The 24,508-nt window shown below is 43.7% G+C and overlaps 1 protein-coding gene across 3 annotated transcripts in view; it reads right to left on the reverse strand.

Annotated features, from left to right (window-relative positions):
* The window catches only part of LOC137421956 (WD repeat-containing protein 7-like), a 523,854-nt gene that overhangs the window by 62,498 nt on the left and 436,848 nt on the right, over positions 1-24,508 (reverse strand). For all 3 annotated transcript variants that reach the window (XM_068108572.2, XM_078773034.1, XM_068108574.2), the window contains 2 exons: positions 23,495-23,577; positions 21,196-21,295 (listed from right to left, as the gene is read on the reverse strand). In XM_068108572.2, the coding sequence (XP_067964673.2) occupies positions 21,196-21,295; positions 23,495-23,577 (183 nt within the window). The remainder of the gene's footprint in view (positions 1-21,195; positions 21,296-23,494; positions 23,578-24,508) is intronic.

The raw sequence follows: 24,508 nt of genomic DNA on the forward strand, positions 1-24,508 counted from the left end.
AGCATCATTAAATGTTCAGATAAGGATGGCAAACAGGCCAAATGTAGAAAAGGTTGAAAAGGTGCAGTAGGACTCGGAAGGACCTTGTCTGGCCTCTGGGAACCCACATCAGGAGGCCACATTTAATAAGCCAACCCAGGTGGAAATTCAATTGCTGGTTAGGGTTAGGGGAAGGAGGATCTAACTCTTTTTTGTGTACAAAGTCAAGGCTCATGGAGGAGTTCAGATACAGAATGGATCAGGATGCAACAGAATAAAAGGAGCAACATAAACAGAAGGGGAAACGCACAAGAATCAGGGTTGAGGGACAACATAGAGGGAGACAGACAGACAAGAGATGTAGGGAATAATGATGGATAGGGGAGGACGAATGGAGTGGACAAGATGGATATAGAAGAAACGGGGGTAGTATGAAGTATTAGGTTTTTTTTCATAGAAAAGACCATGGATCAGGTTTTGGATGGGAAGACAATCTGAGATGGTAGTGAACACTTGTCTTGAAGACCTGCAGGGAAGAATGAGTTTGGAGATAATGTAGAAGTTGGCTCCACATGGGGCAGGGAGAAAAAGAACAAATGAGAGGAGGTGAGCAGTTATTCTGGATTTTTGGACTTTCACTAGAAGGGGGTTGATGGTGGACCGTGTGTGTCTTGTAGAAACCTGGGTGTGTGTGTGGGGGGGGGGAGGGAGGGAGGGATGACAAACTGGAAAAAGCAGGGGATGCAAGACCAAAAAGGCATCAGTAAAAGACAGAGAGACCTGCGATGTCTGCGATGCGATGTCTTCGAGGCTCTTTGGTGGACACCCCATTGTCAGACACTATGGTATGTCAACCAAAGACTATATACATGAGTGCAGGTATCAGTCACGGAGTATCTACTTTTAAAGGTAGCGCGTGTTGCTGTGGATCTCCACATGCCATACTCACAGCAATATTTTATAACTCATACGTAAAACTGTCATCAATATTTTCCAACTCCTGTAACAAGTTTAGTCATGCCGTAACTACTCCTTTTGAGATTTTAATATCACTGAGTAGATGAATGAATCCCCCATAAACTTTTGAGCTTTTAATATCACTGAGTCGATGTATAAATCCCCCATAAACTTTTGGCACAATTTTTCAAACATTATATTTCAGCAACAATATTTATTGGCCTAAATGGATTTGATAGCATCACATGGTTCTCTATCTATCTGCCTCTCAGACATTTTATGATAATTAAATTTGCTTAAAGCCATCCCTGATGAAACATCTTGATGGACCTCCATAAAAAAATGCTAAAAGTTTATGCGATCAATATAATGTCCGTTTTGGATTGTTGTTTGTCATCGTGTCTTGCACATATACCTCCTCATTGCCCTTGCCTGTGGATATCTCTCTTTTTGTAACAGGCCGTGATTATGGCCTTTCGCAATCTGCGGCAAGGGTGTACCTTTTGGCCCTCTGCATAACTTACTCATTGCACGAGCACCGAAAGGCAAATATTTTGAAACTCTCTACGTTTGGAGCGCAGGGCTGTACATACAGGTCCAGAGGCCGTTGCCGTGGCAACAGTGGCAAAGATCAGAGGTCATGGGCAGTGCTGGCAAAGTGGGTCAATAATGCGACACGGATTAGCTGTAGCGACATGTGCACCGTCCAGGATTCTGGCTCACATTCTTCAGCGGAAAGATCGATCGCTCCACTGTACAGTTGAACCATCACGCAGACTGGAATGGACTCATCACCGGTTTCGGCCGCCATTTTCCTCTACCGGTCAGGAACCAAAAATGGCTTCTTTCTTATCTAAAAACAAATTATATTTGCGAAGGCCCCTTTTACGAACTTCGATTTGTCACATTAATATTTGAACTCTTATGAATGTACTATCTTTCCAAAAAAATAAATAAAATAAATCAAACATAGCTATTTGATTAATTATTCGACAAACAGATGAAGCAATTGGACCAAAGGGTCCCAAATGTTCCTAAATGGGGTTCGGGTTTAAAGTCAAAGTGGTCAACTTCCAGATGACTGTACTTTTATACTATAACCTCCAGATCCTACAAAAATAGGTATGGATTACATAATGCATAATAGTTGAGAAATGTTTTAACCCCTTAACTGAACAACCGCACTGACTTTCCAAACCTTTGAGACTGGGAAGGTCTCCGCTCCATCTCCTGAAACTCACCAACGTGTGGAAATAGCAGGCAACAACAACTTACACGCACGCACACTTACTCACACATACTTATACACACACATATAGGTGCACACACTCATACACAGACACACGCACACACGAAGGTGGATACTTTGAGACCTGGGAGAGCTCCGCTCCACCGTCTGAATCCCGCAAATGGAGATAACAACCAACTTTTAATGGTGCACGTCCGCATGTCCGACAGGAGTCAGGTGCACTTATCTTTGAGCTGTCTCGCCTGGGTTCGATTCCAGACCCGACAAGAAACTGTCGGATTGGTGCTTTGCAGGCAGGGCATTTCACCACACAGTGCACTGCCCTCCAGGTAGAGGTTAAGCTGGATGTCCTGCCTGAAAGCATTCATGAAGGGTAGTCGAGTTATCGCTGGCACCCTGAACAAATTACAAATGTCAACCACCTTCAGTCGAACGTCAGTCCTGGCCAGCCAGTTCGTGAAAGACTTCGGTTAAACTCCCCCCTGGGCCAAACTCACAAAGGGGCCTCTAAATAAGCCGTTATACAAGTAATAGTACATTTTAGGCCACGGACTTGCTGATCAACACTTCTAACTTCATCCGTACAATCATTTTGCTTTGATCTCCACGAGTAAGTTTTCAAAGCACAAATAAAGTTCGACAAGATCATTTCGTTCCCAATAATTGGACCGAATTTATTGCTTACGGAACAAGGCCATATTGTATAAAAATACATGAGATAAAATAATAAACAAAATTAAAATCGTCCATTTTTAATACATTATATATGATTTTGTTTCTATCAAAAAAAATCTTTAGAGAAATATTTAAAGGATCTTTTTATGTTTTATCATCGGAGGAAGAGATGAATCGGCGATCAAATTAATATACTGTACTTTGACTCATTTGGCACAAAATGATAAATATAATATATTGTGTTCCTTTTGTTTGTAATGACGGAAGTTTTTAAACAGTTGTAGTGATATTACTGCAGTTTGTTGTTTTCTTTCGTAACCGTCTGTACCGTCTCCAAAATATCCGTCGCCTGATCATTCGTTACGTCTACTGCATCGGAACGTTTTCAGCGACTTTGCAAAGGTGAACAATGTCCAAACATACAGATAAGACGGAGGAATGTCGTCAGCAAGAGTAACCAAAAGATACGAAACGGCATTGATACGACAATTGTTCCATAAACAGTCGCAGGTGAGCGAATTCCCAGGAATCGAGGCAGTTCTAGGCACGGGTTGATGTTACTAATGTGGCGTTAATAAAGCCTGATACTTAACAAATGCAAAACAAATACATTCGCACACTCATGTAAAATAGTTATTTTCTTTTCCTTCATTTTGCATTGTCCTGCCAACCTGTCATCGCTCTCACACGTGTAATGAAACGGATTCGTCGAATCGGAATTATACTCTACGGAAACTTTTCCCATGCTCACAATGACAAGTTTTTAAGTCCTGTGCAAACGACTGAAGTATGTCTAATAATATATATGCATATATATATACGTATATATATGTGTATGTATATATATATATATATATATATATATATATATATATATATATATATATATATATATATATATATAATAGCAGGCATGTATACTTTATGCACATGATGTCAGCGTCATGTCATATGGTCAGTGTGCTTCTTTGGTTAAATATATATTTATTTATATATATGTATATATATATATATATATATTCTTCTATCTTATTCTTCTTCTATATATATATAAGAAAGTTTTTGTTTGTTTGTTTGTTTGTTTTTTGTTTGTCTGCACGCGCTAATCTCCTGAACGGTGAAAGATCGGAGGAAACCTCTGAAACAAAAAATGTCAGGACGGGAGCCAGGAAGGTTATAGGCTCGGTGGCGAGGCCGGTCGAGGCCGCCTCGGCCGGGCTGGGCCCATTTCGCAACAAATCTTCTTCTTCTTTCAAAATTATCTTGAAGTACAACTTATGCACTTAATGGGAATATCTGACTGATTGCAACTCAACATTCTCTCTCGCGGGGCCCGACAGAAGAAAGAACAAGGAATCATTGAGCACTAACTGATACTGGGCTCGCGTCAGACCTATGTACAGAAGATTAAATTCATTCAAAAAGAACCCGGGCAACGCCGGGTGCATTCAGCTACTATAAGAAGGTTCCTCTAACCGCAAAGTAAAACTAGATCAACTCCGGAAATTTGAGCAAATAAGAAAGAACAGACCTGGTCTCACCAAACGTTTCACCCGCTTCACAGCAGGTTTCCTCAGGCCAATAGAGTGAGTTATTTATAAAGATCCTAGCCACCTGGGGATAACTGATGACGTTAGATCTGATTTTTGTGTTCCCTACAATTATGGATGACAGATATGATGCCTTGATAGTTACATGATGCCTTGATAGTTACATGATGACTGCTATTGGCATTGCACATGGTACATGTTAGGGACACTCGGTGGTGCACTACACTTTCGCTAATGACTCGCTCATAAGTGATGAAACCGTCTGGCTGCTGGAGAGAGAGACACACACACACACACACACACACACACACACACACAAACACACACACACACACACACACACACACACGAACACAGCGATACGCTCAAGCCCTTATTGCAATCACGTTCATGAGGCCAATAAGTTTATCAATTTCAAAAAAAAGACGAAAGGAGGATCAATTTTCCAATTGTCAATAGAATTACCACAGAATCAGATTTGAAGTGAATCAAACGCAAATATAAACACGTTTGACTTTACTGTTATCAATCGATGGAGTTGTGGAGTCATGAACATAACCAGTAACGTGCGAAGAAAAAAACAACATAGTCGGTCCGATGACCACATACAATGTTTTATTTGGAGCGAATAGTGTTAAAATAATAAACTATTCTTTCCTGATAAATGTACAAAATTATGTGGTGAAACGTGACCCTTCTACCATACATTAACAAAACAACCCATTATTTGGGGGGAATAAAGTTAATCAGCTTTCAAAATTGATCATGGCATGAAATCCTCATTGTCCACAGTAACACGACAGCCCTTAAACACATTGTATGGGAGAGAGGGGTTGCTGGGATGAGGAGGGATTGAAAGGCGTTAGAGGTCAGTAAGGGGCTCTCAGATGAGGTCAATTTTTGGCAAACCACAATTTTCCTTGTTTCACACTCATATTCTGTTCATCACTTGTTTATAACCAATCCACCTTTTCTGCCTTTACTTTCACTTGTACGGTTTGAATTTGTCTGTTGTATTATTTACCACCCTCGGTGCGTGTAATGGTTAGAGCGTCCGCTCCGAGTCTGGGGGGTCGGGGTTCAAACTCCGGCCGAGTCATTCTTTTAAAATGGTAGTGCTGCTTCCTTGCTTGACTCTCGGCATTTAAAAAGGATAGAGCACGGACAAAGAATCATGAGATGCTAATAATAGCGCAGGCTTGATGGGCCTATTATCAAGGGATTGTGGTTTAAAATAAGACATCTCATCTTTCCATCTCATGTTCTTCTTCCTCAATCCAACATTTTGTCCACTTACCTTTAACCAGTCCCTCTACATGTTTAAACCTACACAAGCCCTCAGTACCATCCACCTAATTTTCTGATCTCTCCTTTCTATCCGCACACTGTATTCCAATGCGGATTTTAACTTGCAAAGCCGAGCTCAGCCGTCAACTCAAAGTCTCCACATCCCTCATTTCCGCTTTCCATCCTATTTCACTCATTTCCCTGTTTCTACTTACATTTCGGATTTGGAACTATAGCTACTTGATCATGATGACATTTTAAGCGATGCCTCGGAATTTCAACTCCCTTGGATTTGACAGCCGTCGTGGTTTCAGGCGAACTTTTCACAACCATTCCTTCATATTTCGACCAAATCCGGGGATAATTGTAAATTAAATTTCTGGTGTATAAATCCACATTCGAATTATTATAAATGCTAAAAAAAAAATTGGCAACTTTGGTGTTTCATTGGTATTTGGTATAAAACATCAATTGGTGTTTTACGTTCACTGTTTTCATATTTATAAATACCCGTGAGGATGATGCATCCATCTTTGGCCCGTGCTTCACTTAGCTCAATTTTATATGGTTACTCCATTAACAGCCACCTCCGCTTTGCAAACCACTTTAAATTATTTTAGGAAAGCAATGCCAAAAATGATCCAGAGAAGTTTTTTTTTTTTTGGTTTTTTTTTAGAAGCGGAGCAACTATAACACAACGTAACATCAATCAAACATTCTTAGACCATTCCCAGTTACAACCCTGACTCTACGCTACATTATGAACATTCTCGTTGCAGCTTCAAATTCAGACGCACACTAAACGATGTCTTTATTTTATTTTTTTTATCACGATATTTGATCATTACCTCTGCCACCGAAGGTGGATGGAGGTTGTGTTTTCACCCCAGTCTGTCTGTGAGCAGGATATCTAAAGGAAGTTGTCTGTAAGCGAGTCTACATCATAAATCTAGTAACTCTTCAGTTCCCTTTTCTGTTTTCTTTTTCCTAAACCTCAAGTGTTTCTGAACAATTGAAGCCTTGATGCTTCAGAATAAATGTTTTGCTGGATAGAAATGATGACTGATTTAATGGATGTGATTGATGGAAAAACGTTCAATTTTTGTCGAAAATTCAAAAACAGATTGTCCAATTTGATCAATCCCATCCTCTATCTCCTTTCTTTTCTACCTTAACGTTTTTTTGCTAATTCTGCTATAAATGTTGTGACGGATGGAGCGGTCTTTATGAAATTTTAATGCACGATGGCAAACCTCAACCGTTGCACTTTAAAGGGGTCGCTGTCCAGCTCATCTCAATTTCACGAACGTAATTAAATTAGCTTTGTACGTTCCATCGAGATTGGTACAAACCTTCCAAAAGATATGCTTGGATGGAGGTAAGTTTGCACCAATTTCATGTCGACCTCACAAGGCTTCAAGGCATGTTGCCCTAACATCGGGTGTTAAAATAAAATACGGGGGATCATTCCTTTCGAAGGTTACAACCCGAAGGAAAATGATAATACAGGAAAGTAATGGTTTCATCAATTGCATTAATTAATTTTTTGACATCACAAGGCTTTGGGTTTACAAATTACCCCTTGAAATCTTGTACACTTAAGAGGGTAAAGGGCACAGGTTCGAGTTTGTGGTTTACATCCACTTTTAGTCTTAAAGGTTTAGTAAACACTGAAAGTTTTTCACAAATAATTCACCTCCAAAACTCACTTTACCAAGAAGAGTTAGCCACGTCATCAATGATAGTGCACGATTTTTGGATCCTATAGTTGTTTTTCGCAAATACATAACCCTTCATGCACACAGTAATTTCTATATGGTTGCCCAAGCAAGCTGAACCTAACTGCGCAGGGTCGACCTGGATATAAACAAGAGACCGGGCAGTTTATTACCTCCACCAGCGAAGGGGACGGAGGTTATGTTTTCTTCCCTGTCTATCTGTTTGTTACTTGCGAAAATCGAAGATTTTTCAAGTATATTGGTTGGTCTTGTACGTTATTCTGTCTGTTTGTCTGTCAATCGCCTACAGGTCACAATTTAAAACCGATCTTTATGAAACGTCACAAAATAGTAGAGTTGGTCATATTGATTTTGCCTATTGATTGATTTTGAGGTCAAAAGGTCAACATAGGCCAAAGGTCAACATAGGCCAAAGGTCAACAACATCGTCAAAATTCTAAAATCCTCAATTTTCATCCAATTGACTTCAAACATATCAAGTCACTAAATTCAACCATTAATTATTTTTGAGGTCCACGTAGGCCAAAAGGTCAGCATAGGCCAAAGGTCAACAACTTAGGTGGAATCTTAAAAATCCTCATTTTTCACCGATTGACTTGAAATTTGAAGAGGATTTTCAGATCAGGTCACTGAATTCAACCACCCATTATTGTTGAGGGCAAAAGGTCAACCTAGGCCAAATTTTTAAAATCGTCAATTTTCATCTGATTGACTAGGAATTTGATGAGGATTTGAATACTTGGTGATTGAATTCAACGATCAATAATTTTTGTGGTCAATATTTGCCAAAAGGTCAACATAGGCGAAAGGTCAACAACTTTGATGAAATTTATAAAATCCTCAATTTTCATCCGATTGACTTGAGATTTGAAGAGGATTTGTACATGAGATCACTGTATTCAACTACCAATTATTTTTGAGGCCAAAAGGTCATCATAGGACAAAAGGTCAACATAGGCCAAAGGTCAACAACTTATTTTAAGGATTTCGCAAGTATCGTGCTATGCATGAGATATTTCTTGTTTGTTTGTTTGTTTGTTTGTGAGCACGATATCTCAAAAAGTTGTGGACGCCGATTTGGACAAAACTTGTTGGACAGGTTGGGTGTGTGACACAGAAGAATTGATTCGATTTTGGTGAAGATCTGAATCCGGATCGGGATATGAGAGTTTGTAAAATCTTAAGTGATTCTTCGCCATTGAGAGATTGGGCCAAAAATGATATATAGCACCATATCTCAAAAAGTTATGAACGGAGTTATGAACATTCATAAGTTGAGTGGATGAGTTGCGTAGGTGACACAAACAAGCCGAACAAATTTTGGAGGTCTAGATCCAGATTCTGCCTAGCAGTGAGATACCAAACGTAAAGTGTTCAGCCTGGTGGAGGTATGCTCTCTCCCGAGTTTATTCTGTAAGTGATGTGCTCCATTTTACATTTACTAGGGCATGCCCGTACTATATCTATATCTAAAATTATATCCCCCCCCCTCTATTTACATGAAATGGTTTGGTCCAAAGCGAACGGCTTGCGAGTACGGTGACAATCCCCCCCCTCTATTTACATGAAATGGTTTGGTCCAAAGCGAACGGCTTCGGAGTTTGGTAAAGAAATCGCCATAGCGTGCCCAAACGCGCAGGAAAGCGAAAGAATCGCAAATTTAAGGAAATGCCCGTACTTCCGTAAGGAAGAGAAAAGAAATGAAAAGGAAAAACATTCCAAACCGCGAGGGAAAACAACACGGCACGTCGACACAACAACGTGTCCTGTGATTGGCCGTACGTCGCTGCCAGTAGCTGCCCCCAAAAAAAAGCTTTCACCGTCCGGCGACTGAATTTAAGGGGAAAAATAAAACGCTCTTCGCTTAAAACAACGCCCTTCGCTCTGACTGAATTGGGACAATGTTTTTATGTTTTTAATTGAATTACTATCCGTAATGGCGCACGCTCTCACGGGAGCTCCGGAAGGTCGTATATCGCAGTTACGATGAATCGCAAATTAGTTTTTATTAGTTTTAAAACATAGTTTAACGCCAACATAGCGCCAACATAGTTTGCAAACGTGAAATAAATGAATACGCTCTCAAATGTGCCGTCCGAGGCAGAGTCTGTTCGCCACGTTCGGCACACGTGATAGCTCGCTGCTCTCTGATTGGTTGAATCGTTTTTTGGACATAGCTCGGTAACTGCTTGTCCGATTAATTTCAAACCTTGAAAAGGCACATCCTCGGGTCCCCAGCAATATACCTGGCAAGTTTCAAGTATATCGGACCGGTAGTTGTCGAGAAACAGCGGTCACAGACAAACATACATACAAACATACAAACATACAAACATACAAACATACACACAGAGATTGCTGGAATTATAGATAGATATCACATTTATTTTATTTTAGGGCTCACACGACAGCATAGAGGTATGCATACTCGCCTCTGAGCTGTCTAGCCAGGGTTTCAATCTCGATACAGCTATAAACTCTAATCATGGTGTTTCACAGGCAGGGCGAGGTATCAGTGTGTGCCGTCCTTTGGATGGACGTTAGACCGGATGTCCCGTTTGTCAGCATTAGTTGGTGGACATTAAAGACCCCACGGTGTCCTTCACAAAGAGTAGGCAAGCTAATGCCGGCAACCTGAAGAAATTACTCATTACTGTCTGAACTACCACTGAGCAAACCACCCAGTGTAATCCTTGCTGGGTTTGCTTTTACAGCTCTGGCTCTCCCTGCAGGCAGAGGACCAGAATTAGTATTGGAGCTATAACCTTAATCAATTTGACAGGTAGATTTAGGGTGAGAGTGGCTAGGAAAACAAACGCCGAGTCCTGTGCCACGTGTCAAAAATGTGACACCACAAAAAAACCACTGTGACATTGGAATGACAATGGGAACGCAGGGTTTTGGATAATGGTCCTTAGTCTGGTGCATCAAAGTCGTGCTCCTGGTCGCCATGGCATTACTAAGTCACCCAAACCATGTCATGCACAGATTGCATGTGACATGCTAAGTGTAGGCATAACAAGCGCGACAGAAAATTTGATAAATGGCACCATGGCGGTGGAAGGCATGCATGGCGACTCGTGGGCCGCCTCCGTGTGACACCGCCACCGTTATCTTCCAGGGTTAGCGGCGGGGTTTTACATGAGCACAGTCAATATTTGTCCCGAGCTGGAGCCATGGATAAGCTGGGTCGGTCGGCTTCGTGTCATTTAAACATTAACGCAGAGCGATGGGAACGTTTCAGCCATCATACCTTTGGAAAGCTTGGCAGCAACATGCCGTTAGACATGATGTAAGTTCCAAAGGAGTCAACGCCTAAGCATAGCATGTTTTTTTCACCAGCACAACAGATCAAAAAATAAACAGTCAGGTTGTGAGGGGAAGATGGTCATTGCAAGCTGGTTCCTTTTTGGTGGTGGGTTGTGGAACTGGCCTGTGTTGACCATTTCTATGATGACCTTTACTACAGCAATGTGCTTTGCAGTACTTCGGAGGGACTTTATACATGTAGCAAAAGCTATGTGCCACTCATTTCCTTCATGTGTGTACATGTATGTCCTTCCCTCACAGTTGTTGCGACTTACCAACAAAAAACAACAATAACATGCATTTTAAGGCCATTTTCCCTGCTAGAGCGGAGGTTAGCCATGACAATCTTCTCCATTTTTACCCTATTTTCTGCATCTCCCCTTGTTAACCCCCTTGCCCGCATTTCTTCTTCCACCATCTTTAGCCAAGTCTTTCTTGGTCTCCCCCTTCCTCTACTTCCTTCTACATTCATTTCCATCAGTTGTTGCGACTTACCAACAAAAAACAACAACAACATGCATTTTAAGGCCATTTTCCCTGCTAGAGCGGGGGTTAGCCTTGCGGTCCCCATGACAATCTTCTCCATTTTGCCCTATTTTCTGCATCTCCCCTTGTTAACCCCCTTGCCCGCATTTCTTCTTCCACCATCTTTAGCCAAGTCTTTCTTGGTCTCCCCCTTCCTCTACTTCCTTCTACATTCATTTCCATCAGTTGTTGCGACTTACCAACAAAAAACAACAACAACATGCATTTTAAGGCCATTTTCCCTGCTAGAGCGGGGTTAGCCTTGCGGTCCCCATGACAATCTTCTCCATTTTGCCCTATTTTCTGCATCTCCCCTTGTTAACCCCCTTGCCCGCATTTCTTCTTCCACCATCTTTAGCCAAGTCTTTCTTGGTCTCCCCCTTCCTCTACTTCCTTCTACATTCATTTCCATCAGTTGTTGCGACTTACCAACAAAAAACAACAACAACATGCATTTTAAGGCCATTTTCCCTGCTAGAGCGGGGGTTAGCCTTGCGGTCCCCATGACAATCTTCTCCATTTTGCCCTATTTTCTGCATCTCCCCTTGTTAACCCCCTTGCCCGCATTTCTTCTTCCACCATCTTTAGCCAAGTCTTTCTTGGTCTCCCCCTTCCTCTACTTCCTTCTACATTCATTTCCATCAGTTGTTGCGACTTACCAACAAAAAACAACAACAACATGCATTTTAAGGCCATTTTCCCTGCTAGAGCGGGGTTAGCCTTGCGGTCCCCATGACAATCTTCTCCATTTTGCCCTATTTTCTGCATCTCCCCTTGTTAACCTCCTTGCCCGCATTTCTTCTTCCACCATCTTTAGCCAAGTCTTTCTTTGTCTCCCCCTTCCTCTACTTCAGGGGCGGGCAACCCCCGGCCCGCGGGCCACATCCGGCCCGCGAAGGCTTAGCGTCCGGCCCGCCACCCTGCTAGGCTTTATTATTGCAATCCGGCCCGCGGACCTCCCAGTAAAACTCATATCATTTGTAAATGTAAGAGTTTATATTTAGCCGGTCTGAATTCAAGAAAGGGACATTTTGTCTTCAGCACCGTCCTCTTCCGGAAGACATGCGCACGGGGAACTGTCTTGCCTAGACACCGCCTGCTTGCTGATAGGCGGTCTTTTCAAATCAGCCGGCATGTGATACGGACGTCCTTCCGATTCAGTCAGCTTGCGACAAACGTTGGTGTCTGGGACAAATAACTTGCAACAAAGAGGTAAGCGACGCAGAGTTCTCTAAACCTATTTCAATTTTCACTTTCTTTCAATTTGCTTTGTTTTGTTTGTTAGAACATGTTATTATCTTTCATTTGCTGCGTTTAAATAATTTTATTCTCCCTTTTTATTTGTAAAAATAAAAATATAACGAACTTTCTATTTGTAAAGAAAAAAAATATATAACGAACTTTCTGTTTGTAAAAGAAAAAAGAAATTGACGAACTTTTGTTTAAAAGGAAAACGAAATTGACGAACTTTTGTTTAAAAGGAAAACGAAATTGACGAACTTTTGTTTAAAAGGAAAACGAACTCTTTAAAAAAAAAAGTATGCAGACTGATTCATTTCCTGTATTTCAGTTTTACGGTGAAACTGTGTCATATTCAGCGTTGGCCACGTGCGCGCAAAATAAATACATTCATCTGTACAATTCGTCTTCCGAGATTTTTTGTGCCCCAGATTGCTTGCTGTTACATCATTTATTCATTGCTGATATACCTAATTTTCTTCCTTTTCAGCTCATCATGTCTGCGACCCAGCGTGTTAAGAAGAGGAAAGTGGACCTCGAGCGTCGGATCTTCAACCCTGAGTGGGAGAAGTACTTCTTCATCGAGCGCTTTGGACAGGCCCAGTGCCTCATATGCTTGAAGACTTTGGCTGTCCTAAAAGAGTACAACGTGCGCCGCCACTGGGAGACAGAGCACCGCTCGTCAAACTTCGCGTCGGTGTCTGCCACCGAAAGGAAGGACGCCATGGTTAGACTATCAGGCAACTTGGAGAAACAAACTTCACTCTTCCGCAAGCAGAATACTGAGGCCGAAAAGGTGACGCGCGCCAGTTATGAAGTCTCCCGCATCCTTGCTCGCCGAATGAAGCCATTCGCGGATGGGGACTTCATCAAGGAATGCCTCCTCGCTGTAGTGGACTCCGTCTGTCCAGAGCAGCGTTCCGCCTTTGAGAACGTGAGCCGTTCGTCCCACACCGTTCGTCGCCGCATCGAGGATATGTCGGAAAACGTGCACGACTCACTCAAAACACGCAGCTCAAATTTCGTCGCCTTTTCCCTCGCTCTGGATGAGAGCACCGACACAAAGGACACGGCCCAGCTGTCCGTTTTCATCCGTGGCGTCACCGCTGACTTTCAAGTGTGTGAGGAATTCCTCCAGCTTGTCCCGCTGCGTGACACCACCACTGGGAAAGACATCTGCGACGCCGTGCTTCTGTGTGTTGATCAGCACTCCCTGGACCTCTCCCGTCTTGTGTGTGTGACGACCGACGGTGCCCCGGCGATGGTTGGTGAGAAGAAGGGCGCCGCTTCGCTGCTAGTGCGTCACTGTGCAGCCGCCGGATACACTCAGCCCATTAACAAGATGCACTGCATCATCCACCAAGAGTCCCTGTGCGCTAAGTCTGCCAACCTCGTTGGTGTCATGTCTGTCGTGGTGAAGGTCGTCAACTCCATCCTCTCCCGCAGCCTTAACCATCGTCAGTTCCAGGCACTGATGGACGAGGTGAACGTGCACTACAACGACCTGCTCTACTTCTGTGAGGTACGCTGGCTGAGTCGTGGGGCCATGCTGTCTCGGGTGTGCGACCTACAGCAGGAGATTGCCACCTTTCTACGTCAGAAGAACCTTCCCCACGCTGATCAATTCTGTGATCCGCGGTGGCTAGCTCGCCTGGCCCTGCTCACGGACATCACGGCGCACCTGAACACCCTCAACATAAAGCTGCAAGGCAAAGACATTCTCGTGACAGACATGTACGCGCACATCACTGCCTTCGAGGTTAAACTGCGCTTGTGGGAGGCTCAATTGGCTTCTGGTCAGTTTGTGCATTTTCCTCGCCTTGCTGCATGTGCCCCTGACGATGTGGACCTGGGCACTTGCGTTAGTGTCGTCAACTCTCTACGTGAGGAATTTGCTTCCCGTTTTGCAGGAGTCAGGGTGCTGGCTGCGGACTTCAAGCTTTTCACTGCTCCCTTTGACTTCCCCGTGGAAGACGCCCCTGCCTCCTTACAGATGGAGTTGGTGGAGCTGCAGTGCAACGATGAAATGAAGGCGAAGTTCCGCACCTCTTCTCCATTGTCCTTCTTCCGCGACACCGTTCTCCCTTCTAACAATTTTCAAAAATACATTGCCCATGTCCAACGCATTGTGGCCATGTTCGGCAGCACCTACTGCTGTGAACAGCTCTTCTCGAAAATGAAGTACACGAAGTCTCACCTTCGCTCCCAACTCTCGGACCGCCACCTCAATGACATTCTTCTGTTGTCTACCTCAACCATCGAGCCAGACATGGAAATACTTCTTCATGGCAAACAGCACCAGCAGTCTCATTGATTTGTAGAGTGTTCAATGCAATTTTTGTACAATCTATTCATGTAAACAAAATATAGTAATTCTGAGATTTCGTTTTTCACTCCGGCCCGCGATCTCCTTCCAAAAGTCTCATCTGGCCCTCACTCTGAAAAGGTTGCCCGCCCCTGCTCTACTTCCTTCTACATTCATTTCCATCAGTTGTTGAGACTTACCGAAGAGCATAAAAACAATAAGCAGGGGTACAAATAGATCAAGAGTTGGACTGTTAATGTCACCATCCATCAATCCTCATAGCTCGTGATGTAGGAAACCTAGACCCAAGTCGCATACACTATGTGTTTGCTCATTTAATTTTTTTGCAACACAATGAGGGCTCAGGGAAGAGTGAGAACACAGTCCAAAACTAGAACGGCACTCGGTAGTGAGCATACCCCGAACAAGCTGAACAGTTTTGTATCCCACCGATAGGTAGGATCTGCATCCGGACCTGAACAAAAATCTAATCGGCTTGTTCTCATCATTTAACCAACTGTTTAAAAAAAAAATACATAGTCGAGACCTGTGGAAGAGCTAATACTAGTACACTGAATGGATCAGTATGCAACAGGACAAAAGGAACAGTAGGCAGAGGAGGGGGGACACCAACACCAGAGCCTCGGGCCAAGATAGAGAGAGACTTGGACAAACAATGGGTGTGGGGAGGAAAGGGGGCAGTGGGAGACGATGTATGGGCTGGACAAGATGGATACAGAAGGAAACTCTCAGGAGAAATTGGGGTGGGGTTTTGGGGGGAGGGGGGGTCATTAACAAAAGTAGAAAAGATCATTGTTTGTATTGGGTACGATCTAAGTTGTTACTGGAGTTCGGCAAGGGTGTGTACTGCCTCCCACACTTTTCAGCACATGCATGCCATGCATGGACTGGATTCTCGGGAGGATGTCGGAAAGGTCAGGCTGCGGTGCATCGTTTGGGAATGTCAAGATCTCTGACCTTGATTTCGCAGATGATGCAGTCATCTTTGCGGAGATGCTGGATATTCTTACGGGGACCCTCCAGGCACTGAATGAGGAGGTGGAGCCGCTGGGATTACGGATTTCCTGGGTCAAACCAAGATCCAGGCTTTCAATGACATATTGGATGCTGATGTCTTGTCTGAGCCTGTTTGTGGTGAAGATGTTGAGATCATGAAGAGATTCACTTACCTTGGCAGTGTTACTCATGTCTCCGCATGTTGCGAGCCAGAGGTTGATAGACGTCTGGGTCGGGCCTGGGGAGTCATGTATTCACTGGATCATAGGGTGTGGTGCTGTCGGTATCTATGTAGGAGGACGAAAGTCAGAGTCTTTAAGTCCTTGGTGCTTCCAGTCTTGCTCTATGGATGCGAGACTTGGACCCTCACCAAGGGCCAGAGAATGAGACTTAACTCCTTCGGAACCACGTCTCTTCGGAGAATCCTTGGCTATCGCTGGTCGGACTTTGTGTCCAACGAGTGGTTGCTGAGAGAGAGACTCAGATGAGATTTGTTACCTGTATGGTCCATGAGCGTCAGCTGCGGCTGTATGGACATGCGGCTCGTTTTCCAGATGCTGATCCAGCTTACCAGATACTCTCAGCAAGGGATCATCGTGAGTGGAGGAGGCCAACGGGCCGACCCCGCGTGCCTCGTGGTTGCAGCAGGTTGATCGGTATCTTAAGTAGATAGGAATGGGCCAGGCATCAGACTGGGGGATGGCCAGATGAAGGCCCCTGGAGTACCGTCGGAAAGTGGATGCGGCGACTAGCTGCTCTGGCGCATGCTCCCATACCTGACCTGACGATCGAAGATGGTGATGAACAGCTGTCTTTAAGACCGAGAGTGAAGAATGAGATCGAAGAGGATGTGGAAGTTGGTACCACAGGCGGGAACAAAGGGGGTCAATGAGTGTAGGTGAGCAATAATCCTGGATCTAGGTAGTTTTATCAGGAAATGGTTAATGGGGGAACGTGTGAGCCCTGCAGATATCTGCAGGGGAATGGGGGGGGGGGGCGCATGCATAGAGCAGAGGGTGCAAAACCAGAATGGAGACGGAGATACCACCAACCAGTCTGCGATGGAGAAGTGATAGGCCCATAGACTTAGCTTCTGCATGGACAATTCCAATAATCTTAAAGGCTTTGGTTTCCATGGCATCAAGCTGAGCAAGATGTGAGGCAGGGGAGCCAGCCCAGAGGGGAGAGCAGTACGCCATCAAGCTATGGATGAAGGCCTAGAGCTTGTAGGTGGATAGGAGTTCAGTAGTGACAATGAAGGACTTTGGACGACGGAGGACACCCAGTCAGTGGCTGGCTTTGGAGGCCAACTTTGAAATGTGGTTTGTCCAAGAAGGATCATGGCTGATAGTAAGATCCAGGAGTTTTAATGACTGAAATTCCTCAAGAGGATTGGAATACAGATAGGAAGGAGGGTTTGCCAAACAGGCCTTTCAGAGAGAGAGAGAGAGAGATATAGTGAGGGTGAGATTTATCAGGGTTTAAAGATATATTCCAAGTGTTTGACCAGCTAGTGATTTTTTTCAAGGTCTGAAGAGAGGGAGGAGGCCCATATACTCAGCATGCCTGTCTGAGGGAAGGGTGGAGTCATCAGCAAATATATAAAGGGATTTTCCAGAAAGTCAGAGAGATCATTGATAAAGACCAGGAAAATGACTGGGCCCAGAGCAATGCCTTGGGGCACTTCAGCCTTGACAGGGAGAAGAGATTAAAGGACTCCATTGAGAGCCATGTTGGCTATGAGAGTAGAGGAGGTCAGTAAGCTATGTGTGGAATTGGCCTTGGCTTCCATAGGCAGAGAGGTTGGAGATCAGGGTGGGTTGCCAAACTGTATCAAAAGCACGAGATATGTCTAGGGAGAGGACGCTGATCTCATGTCTGACATTGAGGGCCTTCATCTATCATTGGGTGAGTAGATGCAGCATGTCCAAGGTGGAGTGGCCTGGTCTGAATCCAAATTGGTGATCTGAGATGAGGTTGCTTGAGAAAATGAAGGATTTCATATCAACTGCGATGATGGATTCCATGACCTCGCTGATCATTGGATGTAAGCTAATAGGTTTGTAGTTTAGGAGATCAGTTTTGCACCTTTTTGCAGTGATGTTTGGGGATTTCCAAGGAGATGGAAGATGACTGAGATCAAATGACAGGGTGAAAAGGGAGGATAGAGATGCATGTACAAGAATGGCAGAGCACATTTTTAGGACATCTGAGCTGATGTCATCCAGTCCAGTTGCAAAGTCAGAGTCGAAGGTTGAAAGAACCTTCTCCACTTTCACAGGAGCAAAATACACTGAATTCAGGAGCATTTGGGCATGACAGGGAAGGATGGGTACTGATAGTGAGGGGTTGGAGACACAATTTGGAAGTAAACACAGAATTGAAGCATTCGGCCTTCTCAAGAGTGGATTTGGCTTTGGTGCCATTTGAAGAGAGGGAACGGATGGAAGGGGGGCATATTGAGAGTGGGCACACACTTGTTGCGGACTTTTTGGAATGTACTAAGATTGCCTTCAGTTGGTTACGCCTTCCAGGAAGAGAAGCCAAGTTGGACCCTGTGGTGAGGCAGTTGCTCTGAAACAGTGTGCCATGGGTGGTAAGAAGGGTATGATACTTGAAGATGAGATGGGATGAATCTTTGAATGATGGAGAGCCGGCTTCTGTGGAAAAATTCCCAGGCTGAGTTAATATCAGGGGTAGTAGATATGGGAGACAAGTTCTGAAGAAAAAACTAAACTTGCTGGAAACTTTTCCACCATGTTTTGTCTGAATCCGTCCACAATTTTTGAAATATATTGCAATATTTGGTTTTTGAACCTACCTCTCAATGGTGAAGAACCGTGAGGAAGAAGATGGGGGTGGGGGAGGGGAGCGGAGGGCATAGGCGGAGCACAGAAAGGGGAGAGGGCGTAAGACCAGGAAGGATGGAGGAGGGGTAGAAGTCAGAGAGGCTACTAAGCTATTTGAGTTTGGGAGCAAAAGGCCCATTGATTCAGTGTCATTGTGGGAAAAGAGATGATTTTGAGGGCTTTTGACTCTGTGTCATCAATATGTGAAAGGTGTGAGGCAGGAACTCCAGCCCAAAGGGGAGAGCAGTACTTCATCGAGCTGCGGATGAAGGCCTTGCACATTGTTAGAAGTTAGGTCTTGCCAAGGAAAGACTTGGCACAATGGATCATTCCCAGTTGGTAGTTGGCTTTGGATTCTGACTCCGAAGTGTGGTTTGCCCAAGAGATATCGTGGCTGATGATGAGGCTCAAAAGTATGAGTGACTGAACTTCTTTGTGAGGAGGGTCAAGGAAGTAGATTGCAGGGTTAACCAGACATTGCTTTTGGAGAGATAAAGTGAGTGTGTGAGATTGGCAGAGTTTGTTTCTAACACATGATCAAAGGCTCGTAGTGGAGCTACCCATCTCCTGCCCCTCCCCTTCCCCGCCGCCCTCCCCCACACAGACATACAGATGAACATACACAACACAAGACTGTTTAACAAGACAAACACTGCCACTGAGTTTGGGGGAAGTGCCATCACAACAATGCGATGAGGGAAGTGACGTCACAACAATGGCGCTGCTTTTCTCACCACACTCGGTGGGGCATTTCCTGAGGAATTTCTTCCTTCCCATGGATGCCAAACCATGGGGATTGTTCATGCTGTTAACCTTTTAAATGCTGAATGTCAAACAAGGAAGCAGCATGGATCATTTTTAAGGCCTTTGGTATAACTCGTTGAACCAGCTGATCCACATCATATCAATGTGTAGATTTTCAATAATGTTTGTGTAATTCATGTTAAAGTACAGTGATGTCTACCTAAAGTTTGTGTCCAACATGCAATATCCATGCACAAGCTCCTCCATGAACCTTAGATCAAGGTAAAAAGAAAGTACAAAAAGAAGAAGAAGAAGAAAAAAGAAGAAGAAAAAGAAGAAGAAGAAGAAGAGAAAAAGAAGAAGAAGAGAAAAAAAAAAGGAAAACTAAAAAGAAGAATAAGAATAAGAATAAGATGAATAAGAAGAAGAAGAAGAAGAAGAAGAAGAGACAAGTCATGGTCTGGGGAAATAGTACTATCAGAACAATATGGGATATTAGCATGTAGCTACCATAACCACTCAATAATGATACAGAACTGGTTAATAAAACACTAGAGAGGCAAACAAATAGTATTTCACCATCATTGTCATAATTTTCAGAAAATCGTGAGACAATTGTGTAACCTGTACAAAATTATCTGAAATATGTGAAGAGAGGATTGAATAAATGCATTTTATTAATAATTAACGAATTGTACCGTATATAAATAATGAATAAACTATTTGATATGTGATTGAATGGATAACTGATTGAATAAATACACGAATGCCACCAGCTACAGATCAGGATGCTGAAACCGGTCACAAAAAGTCACAAAAAGGGCCACACTGCCCCCTAGCCAAGCGGCTACACCTACACACACCTGCTGGGTTGTGGGCACGTACACGACCGAAACAAAAGACTTCCGATTGGTTCTCGTGCCTCAGAATCAATCCATGCAGATTGTGAGTTTGATATTTTTTTGGAAAAGGGAGAATTTAGTAAGGAAACATGGATTGGAGACTGAGGGCAGAAAGAGAGGGGAATTTATTTGTTTTTGTGTTTTGATAAATCCACACTGTAGGACGGCCTATGGATAGCATGAAGATCCACAGGTGTGCAGAATGGGTTGACAATGTTCACAAAACTTCATTTTTAGTCTCAGCCAATTCAGTATCAGAACCATCTGTAGAATGTTGCAAACCAATCAGAAAGACGATGCTTGGATTGTACAAGACCCATCATGGCACCATTTAGGTGGACCACAGGAAGCAAATCATGCTTTCTGACGAACACAACCTTCTGCATGAGGTCACTGAAGTTGAAGATCATGGAATGATCTGGCAGGTAAGTATTTGAATCTACATAATCGTTGCATAAGCAGGTTTCACTTAGCTGACTATAATTTCAGGCCTATGTCAACTCTTACTATAAACAATATCTTCAAGAACACCATGCTCTCTGGTGTGGTAATTCAGGAAATGGAACAGAAAGCACAACTGGGGAGGTAAAATGGATGTATCGCGAGGGAAGGAGAGAAATGTTGCCTCACCTTTCCCAATACAGGCATCTTGCCCCAAGTTACTCTAAATAGCTATTCCAGGTGTTGAATAATGGCATAGAAAAGAAGATAAATTATCGGCAAGTTGTTAGATACTCAACATTGAGTCAGGTATCTAAGATTTTGCCTTCAACAACACGGACACCAATGGAAGACCGACAAAGATAGACGTACACACATCATCGGGCACAAACATGTAGTGCAGAGTTGTCTGGAATCATATGTCATACCTGTGAATGCCCAAAGACTGGCTCGTAAAGCGTCAAGGTGCCATTCCGAGTGACCACAGCCAGACGGTGGCTGCGCTGACAGAAACTCACCGTGTTAAACCTGCACAGGTGGACAAGTTTGAATGTGTTTTATATGTAAGCACCATCTCATCACTCCCCCCTTACCCTCCCCATCACCAAATTCTGCTATATATTTAACTATCACCCAGTGTTCCAAAAAGACCTGCAGAACGTTGGTTGTTAATATGTTTAGTACCACAAATGATACAACAATACCCTTTGTTTTATATAATACAGAAATTCATAAAGTTTTCTTTATTTTCAGGTCTAGTGGTTCAAAATAAAATAAAATGGCGACTCCACATGAGAAAGCTCAGTGCGTTGAATGGTTCATCAAGACGAGATCCGACAAGCAAGTTCAGCGTAATTTCCGTACAGGGTATGGAAGGAATCCGCCATCGCGGACTTGTATCAGAGAGTTGTACAAGACGTTTAAGCAGATTAGAAGTTGGCAGTAACAGAGAAGTACCGGTCGACCAAGCACAAGTGCAGCAGATGTTGAACGAGTTTGTGAATCATTTCAACAAAGTCCCAAAAAATCAATCTGACATGCAGAGAACTTGGACTACTAACCACCACTGTACACAGGATTTTACATAAACGACTGAAGATTTATGTCTATAAGGTGCAGATTCTGCGGGAACTCAAACTAAATGACGGACTCAAACGCAAGGTGTTTGCCGTGGAAATGCTCAGTCGCATAGTGGATGACGAAGATTACCTGAAAATGGTCATGTTAACAGACGAAGCTTGCCATCATGTATCGGCGAAGGTCAACTGGCACAATGGGAGGATCTGGGGCTCTGAAAACCCCCACGTGGTCATTGAACACGTACACGACAGTCAAAAGGTCAATGTGTGGTCTGGCCTTCCCCATGACCGCTTTGTGGGTCCATTTTTCTTTGCGGAGGATGCAGTGACCTCAACAATTTACATGAACATGTTGGAAGGATTCGCCTTCCCACAGATTGATGACCTGTCACCCAGTATCATTTTTCAACAGGACTGCGCTCCCCATCCTTGAGCCTTAGTCATTTGAGCCATCCTGAATGAACAATTTTCAAGTTGCTGGATTGGCCAAGACGGACAAACCACCTGGCCCCCACAATCACCAGACATAACCCCCTTGATTTTTTTCTGTGTGGGGTTGTCAAAGATGTGGTCTACAACACCAAGGTGGCAACCCTGCAGGATCTACAACTATTGGGAATGCCTCTTCGTGGTGGTTGTACCCTCCAATGCAAGTCGGGGGCCAAATCGTCCCGATTCTTCCCTGCTTCCCGGATTTGGCAGGGCAGCACGGTCATGGTCAGGGTGTCGATCGGTCTAAATGGACCGTGGTCTACATTTCCCTCTTGTCTCTCTCTTTCTTTCTCTGTTCCTTTCTCTTTTTCTCTCAAACTCTAACTCTGTCATGGCCCTGACTTTGTGAAGGCAGGGGTACACCATCCTGGATGTGGGGGATCTCTGGGTGCTCCTGCAAGATTTATCGACTGTCTCTGCGGGCTTGTTCGAGAGAACTGTCCGGGGGTAGACAACAGCAACAACAACCACCTGCAGGATCTTCGTTCTCAGATAACAGCTGCATGCGCACTAGTTGACGCAAACATACTGCGCTTATCATGGCATGAACTCGTGTACCATCTTGATGTCCTGCATGCACTAACGGAGCTCACATTGAAGTGTATTGATGGTGTGCACAAAACACCATAAGTTTCTGTATCAAATAAATCAAAGGGTATCGTTGCATCATTTGTGGTTCTCAATATATTTACAACCAAAGTTGTTCGGGTCTTTTTAGAACACTCTGTACAGTAAGTGGTTCAATAAGAAGCTGCATGCACAAAATTTTATGCTTAAGATTTAGAAGCTACAGATTCTTTATACTCTCACAAATGAGCCTCAGAAGGAGCTAACTTATATGATTGTAACCACACATAGCATTACCTCCACAAAAATACAACAAAAAGGAAGCTTTTAAAATGCCTTTGTGGCCATTATAGGCCCCTGAGTACTTGCCATGGAACGGCTGCGGAGAAAGGTGGGAAAATTACACATGGCTGCCTGTCTTTGGTGAAGGCATGTCGAAAAAGGAAAAAGCCAATCGATATGGAGCACAAAGCGCCAGGCCTCTAACTGGACTAGGCCTCACACAGGCCTCGGCCAAATAACCATGAAGCGTCCGGCTTGAGAAATGAGGAATATGAAATGAGTGTTTTTAATAACTATTTGAAGGCACCTGAGAATGTGTGGGAAGGCTTCTTGCAGGGATCGTTTCCGTCTCAGCTGCCCCCCTAAGCAGAATATGAGCAACTCTGTGACCTGGCAGGGAAATTGCAGGCCAACATCAGATGCTGCCCGATATGAAAGTTAAATGCACATTCCAAAAGCCATCAGCTTGCCTGGGCGAGACACATGCACGCACACTTATAGATTTAGCAGCGAGCTGCATTTAAAAGGAGACTGCATAATGATAAAGTGTCATCAATGCACACCAAATATTTAGCTAAAACATAGCAATTCCTCACATCGATCCGAACAACTGCAGCTGTGATAAAGAGCAGTTAAAAAGTGAGTGCACGGATGCGACGGAAAAACGTTCGATGATCTTCCACAGAATCTTGTTTCTCACAGTCTGAGAGTCCTTTAGGTGCTTTTTTTGCAAACTCCAAGCGGGCTTTCATGTGTGTTTCACCGAGGAGAGGCTTCCGTCTGGCCACTCTGCCATAAAGCCCAGATCGGTGGAGTGTTGTAGTGATGGTTGTCCTACTGGAACCAGGAAGAGTCCTGGTTGTTCCAAACTTCTTCCATTTAAGAATTATGGAGGCCACTGTGCTCTTGGGAACCTTCAATGCAGCAGAAATTTTATTGTAGGCTTCCCCAGATCTGTGCCTCGACACAATCCTGTCTCTGAGCTCTGCAGGCAGTTCCTTCGACCTCATGGCTTGGTTTTTGCTCTGATAAGCATTATCAGCTGTGAGACCTTACAGTCACGTGAAAAAGTAAGTACACCCCATGTAAGGTTTTGACTTTTTCAACTTATTTCAACATACAGCTATTTGATCTTCATTTCAACAATATTGATAGATAAAGGTGATATAATACAACAATATCATGAAACATTTACATTTTGTAGTCCATTGTATAATTTAAATAAACATAAATGCAAATTTCACATGTGGAAAAAGTAAGTACACCCCTACATTTATCACTACTTCAAATACCTAAAATTAGAATCAGGTGCACCAGCTCA

This window comes from Myxine glutinosa, chromosome 2 (genome assembly GCF_964187855.1).
Source record: "Myxine glutinosa chromosome 2, kmMyxGlut1.1, whole genome shotgun sequence".
NCBI lineage: Eukaryota > Metazoa > Chordata > Myxini > Myxiniformes > Myxinidae > Myxine > Myxine glutinosa.